The sequence below is a fragment of the Papaver somniferum genome, chromosome 11 (assembly GCF_003573695.1).
Source record: "Papaver somniferum cultivar HN1 chromosome 11, ASM357369v1, whole genome shotgun sequence".
NCBI classification, from domain to species: domain Eukaryota; kingdom Viridiplantae; phylum Streptophyta; class Magnoliopsida; order Ranunculales; family Papaveraceae; genus Papaver; species Papaver somniferum.
In genome coordinates this window covers 87861227-87875987 of record NC_039368.1, presented here as the reverse complement: position 1 = coordinate 87875987, position 14761 = coordinate 87861227, and the positions used below count along the sequence as shown (strand labels likewise).

General features: G+C 40.4%; 1 protein-coding gene across 1 annotated transcript; it reads right to left on the bottom strand.

Annotated features, from left to right (window-relative positions):
• LOC113320387 (elicitor-responsive protein 1-like) lies at nt 1-7718 on the bottom strand. The gene is made up of 4 exons (XM_026568302.1): nt 7481-7718; nt 7272-7337; nt 565-703; nt 1-434 (listed from the first exon to the last, which is right to left on the bottom strand). Exons 1-4 carry the CDS (start codon nt 7542-7544, stop codon nt 275-277), a joined length of 429 nt encoding a protein of 142 aa, XP_026424087.1. The 5' UTR covers nt 7545-7718; the 3' UTR covers nt 1-274.
• Between the last annotated feature and the right edge of the window lie 7043 nt (nt 7719-14761).

Below are 14761 nucleotides of genomic sequence, written 5' to 3'. Positions count from 1 at the left end.
TTTTAGATAAGAGATAATTTAGCGCCACAATTTAGATTTTAGGTCGCCAAATAAAAATTGTGATCCGAGATCTCATGCGTAGAGCACACAATTGAAAACGCACCTATGTTTTACAATAAATGTTGGAAGTCAAATAAATTGTTTTACATTGTATACAAAAACGATCTTGCCCTGTTCTATGCTTTCGTGTCATGCTCGAACAAACACCTGTTAGTTCGTAAAGAAGTACTATCGGTCGATTTGTTCATTTTGTAATCCTTAACATGTCCACGATTTAACATATCTTTGGGGTGAAGGTTAGCCCTACATGAATGTCTCCTGCTCTGCCTTGAACTGGTTTATTCTTCTTACTTTCGAAAACACTGTATTTACGGGGTTCTACATTGGTCTTTCCCTTTTTGGCACCCGATTCCACCAAATCCTTCACAGATATCCTATAAAAAAGAAAAAGAGGACGATTACGACCATTTCGAAAATGCTTTTAAATGAGGTGAGTTATTTCATTTCCTAAATTCAGAAAATAGAAAGCCTCTAGTTACATTGTAAATTAAAATATGTTCTTACGTAGTTTCTCCAATTAAGTCGTCTCTGGAAAATGTGTCTCTATCGAAAATTTTGAATACGACATTGTATTGTCCATCTGGCTCTGGATATTCAACCCATAGTGTAAATTTGTCGCTCCACACGGGATTCGTACCTTGTCCTGCTCAATCATAAAACTGAGTAAATAGGCCCCCATAATCTTACCATCGCAAAATTTAAACAACACAAAATGGTAAGCTGGTTGACAGATTCATTTTAGTCGACAAAGTACTACTTTTTAATATGAAAAAGGTGTACGTGGTAGAGTAAAACTCCATCATTCATTATTTTGAAATCAACTGTTGATAATTAGTGAATCTTTAACGGCTAAAATTGAGATTAATTGATGGTGAAGTTTGATATTTCTGAATGTGTTTATTTTTCTTATGGGTAAGATGGATATATCCGTGAAATATAAGATTCAAATACGCTACCATCTAATTTTTGTTAAGAAACCGAAAATGTGAGATAATATGAATTTAAGAGTGTAAAAGGATCCTATAATCAGTGATATTCATCAGAGCCCGAAGAGAGAGAATGTCCAGATTTCTCGAGGCAAAAATGGTGAGAAATTCATCTTCTCAACTACACAGATCTAGGGTTTTGGATACAGATCAGCAGGGTATGAAGCAGGGTTTTGACAGCAGCATTTCGTGGGACGATATGGTTCGTGGTATTCAACAAAGGAGCAGTAATGGGGTTTCAGAAGCTTCCAAGGATATGAAAAATAAAATCTGAGAAACAGTTTCAAGGAGGAAGAAAGTTGCAAGCATGCATACAAACCATGGCAAGGAGATTATCATAGACTGTAAGTATAAATATTTTATTCTTACTTCCAGATCCAATGGAGTTTTATTTGATGAGCAGACCAGAAACACGAAGAAGATCTTACAAGTGAAAATAAGTTTGGAAGGAGTCATCTGGATGAAGAACATTATGAAAAGAGAGAGCAAAAAGAATTTTTATGGTAAATGGTACTGGGTTTTTCATAGAGGTAATGAACACATTATTTTTTGTCGTGATCAAAACAAGCATGGTGATTTTTTTCGTGTTTCATATTCTTGTGAAAGAATCAAACACTTTATGTGTTTCCCTGTAGATGACATTTCTTCAGGGTGGTTGCCATTTGTTCAGGGTTTTTCATATGTTATTTTGCAGAAGAAGAATTTAACACATCAGTTTGAGTCACAACCTGAGACGAATGCAGAATCTACACCTATCTTACAGATTGAGTCGCAATCTGTCTCTCAGAAGGTATTACCAGTGGATAATCAGATTGAAACACAAACTTATGTTACTTCTACCGGGAATGGCACTTTGGTTTCTTCAAAACAATGGAATCATGCTATCATTATAGAAGCTTCTATTGAAGTTTATTCTTGGAATTCAATCGGTATAGAAATTGCAACTCGATTCTCGTTAGACTTTGGTTTTGATACATTTCCATTTGCACCTAAGAAAGCTTTTTTCTTTTCTTCTCAAGAAGAAAAGAATCGTTTAGTAAGTAGTGGTCATTGGGATTTTGATGGAAACTTCTTAAGATTGATGCCATGGTGGAACATAGTAAATTAAGTTGCATTGCCAGTTCTTTCGTCAGAGGGAACTTGGATGGAGGTGAAAGGAGTTCAATTTGATCTTTGGAGTGATGATATTTTTAAAAAACTGGGTTCACTTTTTGATGGTTTTTTAGAGATTCTTGAAACTACCTTAACATGGAGTGATGCATCATCTATTAGAATTAAAGTCATGGTTTTTAATGGCCTTAATACTTCTTTCGTATTTCGATTTAGTTCTTACTCTATTCCAGTGATGATTTCTCAGTTTAATATTATTGGTGGATGTTTTGATCAAATTCATCATAAGATTACAGTTCAAAAATTGGAGATGGTCTCTGTAACTCTAGCTGCAGATTCGCTAACAAATTTGCAACTTAATGTGGAATGGACGAATATCCCTTGAAATATTCTTAGACCCCATGATTCTCGCTGGAAGAATATGTTCAGGAAATTTTCTTTGGTTGAAAAAGGAAATTCCGTTACAGAAAATTCAAAATTTGAATTTACCTCCAATTCAAATGGAAAAAGAATCATGAATTCGGATATGGATTTGGGTACTTCAACATTGGACATGGATTCGGGTGCCTCTACATCCGATACTACTTAAGACTTGGATAATAATGTGCTCTCTATACGTGTAATAACTACTTCGAATTTAAATTCTTCAACGGCTTCTGAGAATACAACGGCTCTCTTACCTAATTTTCGAAATGAGGACGAAGTGAATGAATATTTGAAAACAACTGTTTCAATTCCGTATTTGCAGATAATTGATTGATCTGAGGCATCTTCTTCTTCGATGGTGATTATAAACTCTCCTAAGGAAAACAATTCCAATCATAAAGTAAAAAGATTTGATTTTTCTCTAAACACATCTGAGAAGTGGAGCACTTTAAAATTGAAAGTTGATCCTATTCTAAGAAGGGATTTTGAAAAAGTCTTAATACAGATGATTTCAATATGTCCAATAATTGGTATTCACTTCAAGGGTTCACCATAAGATATTGATGACGCTATGATGGACACGCTCAGAATGCATCTACATAACTTCAGCTTGGTGCAAAGAGTGCATCTTAGTTTTCTTCTGGTCTGGTTTTCAGGTTTTGTAATTTTTTATGGATTTCAAAATTATAAATTGGAATATTAGGATTCTTAATGATTTAAATAGAAGAGATATTGTCAAGAGGAAAATCAATGATTGAAAGCCATCAATTTTGGTGTTGCAGTAGACTAAAATTCAGCAATGCAATGATCTTTTAGTTTGGCAATGTTGGAGTAAGAATACAGTCAAGTGGTTAGATTCTCCTTATCAAGGGAGTTCTGGAGGAATTTTGTGTATGTGGGATTCTTCTAAGTTGGAGGTTATTGATTCTCTCATTGGGTCATATTCCATAGTAATTCAGTGCAAGACTATTGCTAATTCCTTTGAGTGGATGTTCACAGGTGTGTATGCACCTTGTTCTTCTAATGTTGATGAAGTTAATTTGTTCTGGAGAGAAATTGAGGAAGTTAGATGTTTCTGGCAGCTTCCTTGGGTTTTAGGTGGTGATTTTAATGAGATTATATTTTTACATGAAAGAACTTCGGATGGTGTTCCTACTGCTGGTATGAGAAAGTTCAACAATTTCATCTCTAGGCATAGATTGATTGATCTTCCACTAATTGGTGCAACATATACTTGGACTAATAATCAGTCTCAAAGTATCAGAAGTCGAATTGATCGAATTTTTGTTTCTCCTGCTTGGGAATTTTTTTACCCACAAGTTATTCAGCAAGCTCTTGCTAGACCCTGCTCTGATCATAATCCAATTGCCTTAGTGTGTGAAGGTGTGAATCATGGACCATCACCATTTCGCTGTGAGTATTTTTGGTTTTCTCATCCAATTTTTCTTGATTTTGTCAAAGATTTGTGGATGTCTTTTACTGTTTCAGGTAGTGCAGGCTTTATCTTCTGTAAAAAGTTGCATCTTTTAAAACCAAAATTGAAATATTGGAGAAAACAACACTTTGGAGAGCTTGACAGAAGGTTGGAGGAATTGGAAGATGTTTTTGTTGATCCGGATGCTTTGGAGAAAACTAATAATGGCCTAACTGAAGCTCAATGGGAAACAAGACTTAATGCAAGACAGGAGTACTGTAAGATGACAATCCTTAATGCTGAGAAGATGAGAAGTAGAGCAAGATTAACCTACATCAAGAATTTTGAGAACAACACCAAATACTTCCATAGAATTTCCAATGACAAGAGAAGAAGGAGTTTCATAGGTTCTATTAAAGTCAATGAAAATATTACTTCAGATGAGAATGAAATCAAGAATGGAATTGTGGCTTTCTTTCAAAATATTTTCCAGACTCAATCTCCTAGAATTGTAAGTATGGAAGGTATGCAGTTTTCAACTATTCTTGCAGATTTGAGTGCTTGGTTAGAGAGTGATATTTATGAGGCAGAATGCTTAGCAGCTATTAAAATTTTGGGCCAAAGTAAAGCTCCAGGTCCAGATGGGTTCCCTGTGAGCTTTTATCTTTTATGTTTGGATTTTATAAAGTATGATTTCTTGAATGTTTTTAAGGAGCTGCAAGAAAAATCTTTTCTTGGTTGAAGATTTAAAAATACCTTTATAGCTTTAATTCCTAAAAAAGACACCATTGAGGAGATAAAATATTTGAGGCAAATTAGTTTAAGATTGTGTCTAAAATTCTTGCTGAAAGATTCAAGAAAACTCTGCCAGTTATTATCATCTCAGCATCAGTCTGCTTTTGTCAAAAACAAACAAATTTTGGATGGAGTTCTTGTTGCTAATGAGCTTACTGATTCAAGGCTAATAAGTGGGAAACCAGGTATTTTATGTAAAGTTGATTTTGAAAAATATTTTGACCATGTAAATTGGGATTTTCTTGATGAAATTTTCCAGCTTATGGGCTTTGGAATTAAATGGAGACAATGGATTAGATGTTGTGTGGAATTCACTAGATTTTATATTCTTGTGTATGGTAGTGCCACATGTTACTTCAGAAGTAAAAAAGGTATAAGACAAGGTGATCCAATTTCAACTTTCTTATTTCTTTCGGTAGGTGAAGCTTTAACTTTCATGATCAAAAGAGCTCAGGAGCAAGGTTTAATTTCTGGATTTCAGGTTAAGAATGATGGTTTACTTTTTAGTCATCTTCACTTTGCAGATGACACCTTAATTTTTCTTGATGCTGATGTTGAACAAGTTAAAAATCTAAGGCTTATTCTCCTTTCTTTTGAAATGCTCAATGGATTGAAGATTAACTTTGCTAAAAGTCAAATTTATTGTGGTTGTTATGATGGGGATTCAACAATTTTTTCTTCTCTTTTGGGTTGCTTCAGTGGTACCTTACCAACAACTTATTTGGGTCTTCCTTTAGGTGATAAATGTAGAGGAGTATCTAAATGGGACAAGGTGGTGGATAAATTCATTGCTAGGCTTCCTGGTTGGCAAAAAATTCTTCTTTCAAGTGCTGGTAAGGTTGCACTAATTAACAGTATTTTAGCAAGTCTTCCTATTTATTATATGTCATTGTTTGAGATGCCTAGTTCTGTGATTAAGAAGTTGGAGAAGATAATGAGGGACTTTCTTTGGAATGGTAATAAAGGAAAAAGAAAGATTCATCCTATCAAATGGAGGTCTTTATGTAGGAAGAAGAAGTTTGGTGGCTTAGGTATCAAAGATTTGAAAATGACAAATCAATCTCTTCTTGCTAAATGGTCTTGGAGGTATGCTACAGAAGATGATGTCCTTTGGAAGAAAATTGTGAATAAAAAGTATGGTTTTAATGATGTTATTTGGTCTCCTAGTATACCAAAATGCACTTATGGGAGATCTGTTTGGAGAGCTATCATGAAAACCAGTTGCATTTTCTTGAAGTATGTAAGATTCAAGGTGAATAATGGCTCTCTGGTAAGGTTCTGGCATGATAACTTGCTTTATGAACACCCTTTAAAATCCTGTTATCCAAATTTATTTGCTGTGTCAAGAGCTAAGCACTTTTCTGTGGCTGAAATGACAGTGGTTTATGGTGATTCTTTAGTCTATAATTTTCATGTTCCCAGGAGACTAAACAATGCTGCTAGATTGGAACTTAACTTATTGTCTGCTGATCTGAATTCTTTCAGATTTAATCATACATGTGATGATGAGCTTTATTGGCCTTTAACTTCCACTAAGATTTTTTCTGTCAGCTCTGCTTATGACAAGCTTTCACTGGAGAATGATGAGCCTTATGATCCTGCAATTTTTCAGTTTATATGGAGTCTGAAGTGTCCTCCTAAAGTTGGTTTCTTCATATGGCTTATTGCTCATGGGAGACTGCCTACTAGGGACATGTTAAGAAGAAGAATTTGATGTGCCAGTCAATTGTCTGTTTTGTACTGCTACTGAAACTACTCCACACTTACTTCTGCATTGTGAGTTTGCAAGAAAGGTATGGGATTTCTTATCTGGTAAATTGAATTGGTTGTTTGCAATGCCTATGGATATTGTGCCTGCTTTGCAAGCTTGGCAGCTGCATTTCTCTGACAAAATGAAGATTGAAGTATGGAAGTTGGTGCATGTTGCTATAATTTGGTCTTTATGGAAAATAAATAAATGGTAGAGTCTTTTCTGACAATCATAATGATGCAACTTTTGTTGCTAATTAGGTTATTTATAGCTTGTTTATTTGGGCTCTTGCTTTTAAGGATTTTGAGGAAGTAGATGCTAATGAATTGGAGTGCAATTTATTTTGACATTACTTAAAATGCTATTAGTATGTTTTTAACACTTTTCTTTTCTTGTTTTGGTTAGGATGGTATAATTCTTTTATATCCTCTTTTTTTGATCAAAGAGATAATCTAACTCGTAAACAATTCAGCAGCCTCTACTTTTTCCAAGATTTCTTTTTCTTTTCTTACAATTGAACGCAAATCAAGAAAAGAACCAAAATATCAACATTAGTTAATTAAAAGTACGCATTAAATGAACTAAACTAAAGTGTCTGAATTCCACTCTCCTACTATTCTATCTGGCCACGCCGCCATGGTTGATTCATCTATGTCTACTGTATACTGTTATCTACAGTATGATTCTATGAAACTTGAGAACAATAATTAGAAGGCAATTAGGTACCAACCTTTGGCAACAGAGCTCCTTAGCTTTTGGTTTTTGTATTGAATCGTAACATACGGATCCATTTTCCCTGAAAATTAAACCCGACTCTGGTTAGAATTTAAATCAAGGAACAAAAAGTTTAAATTCCTTATCAATAATAGACTACAGATGATAGATAGGCAAAGAATATGAGAGATGCAGAAAGAAGAAAGAGGCGGTATAATTAGCTACCAATCAAATCAGACTTAGGCAATCCTTGTGCATCCACAAGCACGATCTCCAGTAAACCACTCATGGTGTTTATCTATTCAGTGTTCTCTCTATCTAGTATCGGATGATTTATATATGTCTACTTGTACTCAACTCAAAATGAAGATTTTAAAAACTCAAACATGTACTGTCATTTATATAGAGTTTAGGTTGGTTTCTTTAGGATGCGTCGCCTCCAGACTCCAGAGCGTCAGAAAAATAAAATATAGACATTTCTTGGATGTACACCCTTGACTCTTGAGTAAAAAATCTAACACGACGTGCGAACGACTTTATGTCATGAGTCATGACTCGTGACAATTGACTGTGATCAATTAAGATGGCCAAAGTTACATCTTCCAAGAAATCCGACCATAAAAGATATGTGGAACCTACTCTTACACCCATTTCCCAATATTTTTTCACTTTCAAACCCACTGACAAATAACTTCATGCTTGCACCCATTTCTTCGTAAAAAATTATGAAGAGACCCATATTTAAGAAATTAAGTTTTGTCTGGATTTCTTTTACTTTTTAATGGCGAAGATACGTTTTCCTTAGAGAGATGAGATATTTAGAAAGTGAATGTTCAATTAAATTTTCTCTCTGCAACAGAGAGATCGGGATCTTTCATCGTTTTCTTTTTTTGTTTCATCGTTTAATTAAAAGTGCACTCAATTCGTTCAATTAGGATATATCCCAACTCGTTTTCAATTGATTTTTCTGGATCGTCTCTGAGAAGAAGAGAGAACTTGAAGAATTTCAAGGAATTTTGAAGGTAGGGTTTTCTGGGTTATTCTAGGTTAAAGAAATGGAGTTGGAATGTAATTTCGTAATACAAAGATCGGAATATGTTGAATCTCGAAAGAGAGAGGAGGATTTTGCAATGGAATTTGGATACTAGTGTTGATGGTGGTTTTTAGCTTAGGGTTAAAATCGTAAAACCTTACATCTGACATGACGTCACTACAACCACTAGCGCATTTATTGAATCATTCAACATACCTGCGTAAGAATTACCTGGGTACCTTTTTTTTATATACGTGTGTCATGTTCCACGGCAGAACCCTTAGCATTGACCGATATCATCTTCGTACATACCAAACCGTAATTCTCATGCTACCGCGCCAAGGCATGCCAACCATGCCAGCCGCACCACTGTGCCAATGGCAAACCATGCCAGCCACATCTCCGCGCCAAGGCATGCCAACCATGCCAGCCGCACCACTGTGCCAATGGCAAACCATGCCAGCCACATCTCCGCGCCAAGGCATGCCAACCATGCCAGCCGCTCCACTGTGCCAATGGCAAACCATGCCAGCCACATCTCCGCGCCAAGGCATGCCAACCATGCCAGCCACGTCTACCGCGCCAAGGAATGCGAACCATGCTAGTCGCACCATGCGCCAATGGCATGCCAAACCATTGGCCCCACCATGCCAAGCCAACCGCACCCTGCCTTAGCCCCCAACCATGCTAGCCGCACCATGCGCCAATGGCATGCCAAACCCTTGGCCCCACCATGCCAAGCCAACCGCACCTTGCCTTGGCCCCAACCATGCTAGCCGCACCATGCGCCAATGGCATATGCCAAACCCTTGGCCCCACAATGCCAATCCAACCGCGCCTTGCCTTGGCCCCAACCATGCTAGCCGCACCATACGCCAATGGCATGCCAAACCCTTGGACCCACAATACCAAGCCAACCGCACCTTGCCTTGTCCCCACCATGCCAAGCCGTCCGTACCAAACCCTTGGCCCCACTATGCCCATCCATCCGCACCATTGGCCTTGGCCCCACCATGCCGGTCTTCCCTATGCGGCTACCAAAACGAAGGCGTGCAACGATCAACGACCACCCTTCCATCCTAGATGTAAATCCTAGACTTCCAAGGTCGCCAAACATCGCATGGTAACCTTTGGCCCAAAACCCTAATTTTGGCCACGCCAAACCGCGCCAAAGAATGCCATGCCACATGTGCCAATGGCATACCAACCACCTTGCCACGCCATACCATGCCGACCTTCCCCATGCGGCTACCAAAACGAGGGCGTGCGACGATCAACGGCCACCCTTCCATCTTGGATGTAAATCATAGCCGTCCAAGGTCGCCAAACAACGCATGGTAACCTTTGGCCCAAAACTCTAGTTTTGTCCACGCCAAACCGCGCCAAGGCATGCCATGCCACATGTGCCAATGGCATGCCAACCACCTTGCCACACCATACCATGCCGTCCTTCGCCATGCGGCTTCCAAAACGAAGGCGTGCGACGATTAACGGTCACCCTTCCATCCTGGATGCAAAACCTAGTCGTCCAAGGTCGCCAAAAAACGCATGGTAACCTTTGGCCCAAAACCCTAGTTTTGGCCACGCCAAGGCATGCCATGCCATATGTGTCAATGGCATGCCAACCACCTTGTCGCGCCACACCATGCCGGCCTTCCCTATGCGGATACCAAAACGAAGGCGTGCGACGATCAATGGCCACCCTTCCGTCCTAGATGCAAATCCTAGGAGTCCAAGGTCGCCAAACAACGCATGGTAACCTTTGGCCCAAAACCCTAGTTTTGTCCACGCCAAACCGCACCAAGGCATGCCATGCCACATGTGCCAATGACATGCCAACCACCTTGTCGCGCCATACCATGCAGGCCTTCCCTATGCGGCTACCAAAACGAAGGCATGCAACAATCAACGACCACTTTTTCATCTAAGATGCATATTTTAGCCGTCCAAGGTTACCAGCTAACGCATGGCAACCTTTGGTCCTAGTTTGGTCGCGCCTAAGCAAAGCCAACATCCTAACTTCTGGTCGCGCCTAAACTGGGCCTTATTAAAGCCATATTGATCATACTTTCATGTCACTGGCTACCAAATGAAAGGTTGCAATAATCAACGACTACCTTCCTCTTAAGATGCAAAATCTGGACCGTTGAAGGTCACCACCGAGCTGGCAAGTCTCCCAATCTCAACTTGCCAGACAACAACAACATGCTACATGTTTTCCACGAAAAAACTCGAGACATCAACACATGTTACAAACTGGGGGATGCTCATTGGGTATTGGTTTGGCGGTTTACAGCGTGCGGCGTACACTACGCTCGTTATTAGAAAGTGTCATAAGGCTGAGGCGGTTAGTAAATACAGGGAGTAATGGTGAAACGCTTTCTTTTATGGAACATCAATTCCAAGCGTTACCAGTTACCACCTCCTCCCTTTTACTCACCCGTTTTCCATTTTTTAATGAGACAGAGTACATTTCACTTCGACTTGTATAAATAGGCATTACCTATTTCAACCTAACAACAAGTTCTGGTCAGGAGCATACAACACTCAGAAAACATTTGCTAGCTTTCCCATCTGTTAGCTTCCCACTTTCTGATTCAAGTCACAAAACAACTACTCTTCCCGAATCAACTATTCTGGTCTCAACACTCTCTTCATTTCCCTCCCCAAAACCAATCCTTCTCCTCCACTTTGTGACCGAAGCAAGTCTGGAACGGCCATTTCTTGGTATAGGCCGGACTTGTACAGATTGATCTCTCGAATCTAAATTATTACCTTGCAGTACATTGTTTAAGGTTTAGATTTGTTTTTCACCCACATCACACGAAATTACCGAAACCAGCAGAAACTGTTTTCACCCTCAAACAATTGACGACCACAGTAGGGGATTGGTCTTTCGACGACTCAGCTACCAGACGACCCGATACGATCCGTTCAGGGATCAACGACTCAGTTACCAGACGACCCGATTACCAGTCATGACACGGCAAGGGGCGACTGGGACATCCCAGAGGTTAAAAGCAAACGATCCGCCCAGGGATTAACGACTCGATTATCAAGTGACTCAGGGACGACTGGGGACTTTCCACAATTGCGGTGCTTCTCACAAAACTCGGACTTGCACCTGACTCATTTTTCGTTAGCAGATCCAAAAAACCAAGTAAGTCTTGCCTAGACAAAATACATGGTTTACTATTTCAAGTTTTCATGGGAATGATAAAATCGATAGCCATGTTATGTTTCATCCCATGTCATTTACCGACACGCAACGTTCACGGTTCAATATCTTCCCTGGGATGTTTGTGTCACTTACAATCATAACCAAAAACAGCATCATCCTAAAACAGTTCATCCCGAATAATAATCCAAAACCCTCATAGGTAACACTTGTCTATCAACCCAAAAATCCAGAAAATCAAAAACAAATGCCAGGTGTTTCATTTGCCTTTCAAAAAAAAAAAAACGAAACAGAAGAATTTCAGAAGACAGAAGTGCATTCAAAGGAAGCCATTCAACGGTGTTTTGCTCTTCTCGAAGAAGGCGTCCTTCGTCATTTGGAGGACCGCCTCTTTCAGCTCTAACTCTTTGGATAGCCTTTCGACCTCCGCTTCTTGTTGTTTGACCACGTCCGCAAAAGGACCTTCGGTCACCTTGGCCTGCAAATTTTGGATCTCAGAGAAACCCTAACGCCCAGTTACTCGTGGAATCATTCACCTACCCGTACGTACCTACTTTGCATAATAACGATTACCCGTCACTATTCATGAGGTAGCCAACGCTACTACAGTGATATTCGAAGAGAAGAACAATATTCTACAGATTCATGGAAGGCATACGTATGGCTAGGATTTGCCCCAAAACAAGAAAACAAATTGAAAAAGAAACGCTGGAGTACATAGCTGGAATACGCTTGCCCACTTTATTACTACCGCGCTACCGCTAACACCAGGACGTGAGAACAAAGATACGAGATAAAAAGGAGAGCCAACCCCTTTCATATGCATAACACTTTTGGAATTTGAATAAGGAAATGATTTCCTGTTTGAGCTACGTATGGAAAGAGGAAACTGGGCCCGCAAGAACAAGTCCGCACCATGCCAACCCAGCACCGTGCCAAGCCAACAGTCCGCGCCATGCCAGTCAACAGTCCGCACCATACCAAATCCAAGCCAGCGTCCACGCCAAGCCAGCGTCCATTCCAAGCCGATCCAGCGCTAACAACTTGCATCTTTCCAGCGCCAGCAACTTGCATCCTTCCAGCGCTAACAACTTGCATCTTTCCAGCGCCAACAGCTTGCATCCTTCCAGCGTTGCCTTTTGAACGCCCAGTAGAAGGGAATCAGCAATCTAATTTCATCACACGTAAAGATCAGGAACGACTTCTCCAAAATCGAAGCAAAAAAATAAGAAAACCCCCTGAGTTCACAAAGACTCTCTTCCTGTCAGGAGCTGCATGATTTCCGGGGACTTCCCCCACAAAATCGTGCAGTCTATGATGAAACACTTATGTGAGATTCTGTAGGTGCAGCGTCAAGACATATTCGCAGCCCTCAACCGCACTGCATCACGGAAGCAGCTGTTTCCAACCATAGAAGTCGTTCCCAAACCCCAACCTCTCCTGGAAAGCACGATTGATAGATGGAACTGGGGACTCCTAACCATTGTTCGCTTGAAGGGTGTCCAGTTTGACAGCACACTGATTAACGTAGCCGCTCTGCTTCAACATTCGCTCCAACAGCCGCTTCACTTCAACGTCCTCCAGTAGCGGCTCCACTTCAATGTTCGCTCCCACAGCCGCTCCGCTTCAAAGATCGCTCAAGAAGCCGCTCCGTTTCAGCGTTCTCTCCATAAGATGCTCCAGAATCCGAAGTCGAAGCTTCAGCGTTTGGATCCTTAAGTTTCAACATCCTTTCCAAGAGCCGAAGCTGCTTCAACGCCGTTTCTTCCTGCAAAGGGTCGTACAACCACGCTCCCAATGTCAAGGATCATGATCACAGCCAGCCAACCTTCGTAGTCATGACCGCCTTTTGATCCATCTCGCCAAATCTCGTGATATGGACAGTTTGCTCGCTTATGCGTCCAACCGATCCTTTTACTTCCATGGATGCCCATACAAATCCAACCAACCTACTTTGTTACCACGAAAATGTATTATCTTCTGATTACATCTGCTACCAAGAATTGTGGCCGCTCATTTGTTGATACCAGCCAGAGCTTCACCACACCAGTAATCACTACAAAAGTAACTTGTACTCCTCCATATTTTAAGTTACACGTGGAAGAAGTAACAAAATCACCAGTACGAACGCATGATGGTGATGTCTGTATCATGGTCAACCCACCGACCATACAAGATGGAAACATGTAAACCATACTTGGGAACTGAGGATATATACGGAATCCCTTCACTTTCAAATCTCAGAAGACACGTTCAACCAAAAGGTCATAGCCACAACAAGGTCATCTACTCTTCAAGGGTGCAGCGCAAGAAAATCATCACCTATCTGTCCAGAAGACGCCTTCAACACTTTACAAGGCCGCGGAGGATCCCAAGCCTGCTCGGAGGAAAACAACTTCAGAAACTGAAGAAAAATGCGACTGGGGACAGCTCATCACAGTCCATCCCGATGACCATCAAAGACTCATGATATAACTCCAGATACGCGTCTGAAGCATTTTCTTGAAGAAACAGAGGGAGCCATGATAAACAACATAACTCCCTCATTCATACCCCTTCACTATCCAGGATATTTCATCATGTGATATCCGGATCACCCCAGCGTCACATCCAAAAGAGTACGATAAGCTTATATCAAATCCCATGGACGTGGATTCAAGGCGATGCAATGAAAGTAGGCTACACATGGGGACTACCAACATGGGATGCTTTCACTCCCCTCAACGAGGTTATTTCTGATTTCAACATCATCACTGTCGAAGTTTTACGAGCCGCAGGAATTTCTCAACATGAAGCCGTACATGTGCACCGAAGACTCCAAATGCACGCCACAAAGATACATTCACATATTCGGCCAAGCCATCGGATCTAACAGAAGCATAACTGGGGACTGCTCATCACATCCCATTCCACACGATAGTCCAAGATTCGGAAGATGGTTCGAAGGATTCCACTTGGAACCAAGTCCTTGAAGATTTGATAGTAGCACATCGCCAACGAAACGTCTCCCAACTCATCTATTTCATCCAGTGTCTCCGGAAGATTTCAACCAATACAAGCATCCACAACATATTGTCATCGCGATCAGAGGGTCCAGGCACTGAACAACCTAAAATCAAGGATGGACCGAAAACGCAACCACATCCATCCGTCCCAAGAATGCAATGAAGTTTGATAAATTTTGGAATCCACTGGAGAGACACTGCAGACGAAAGCACGGATCCGGACGAGCAACAGAAAACATAAGAAGGTCAATATCTCTTTTCATGAGGACGGAGTTTCTATAGTTTGAACA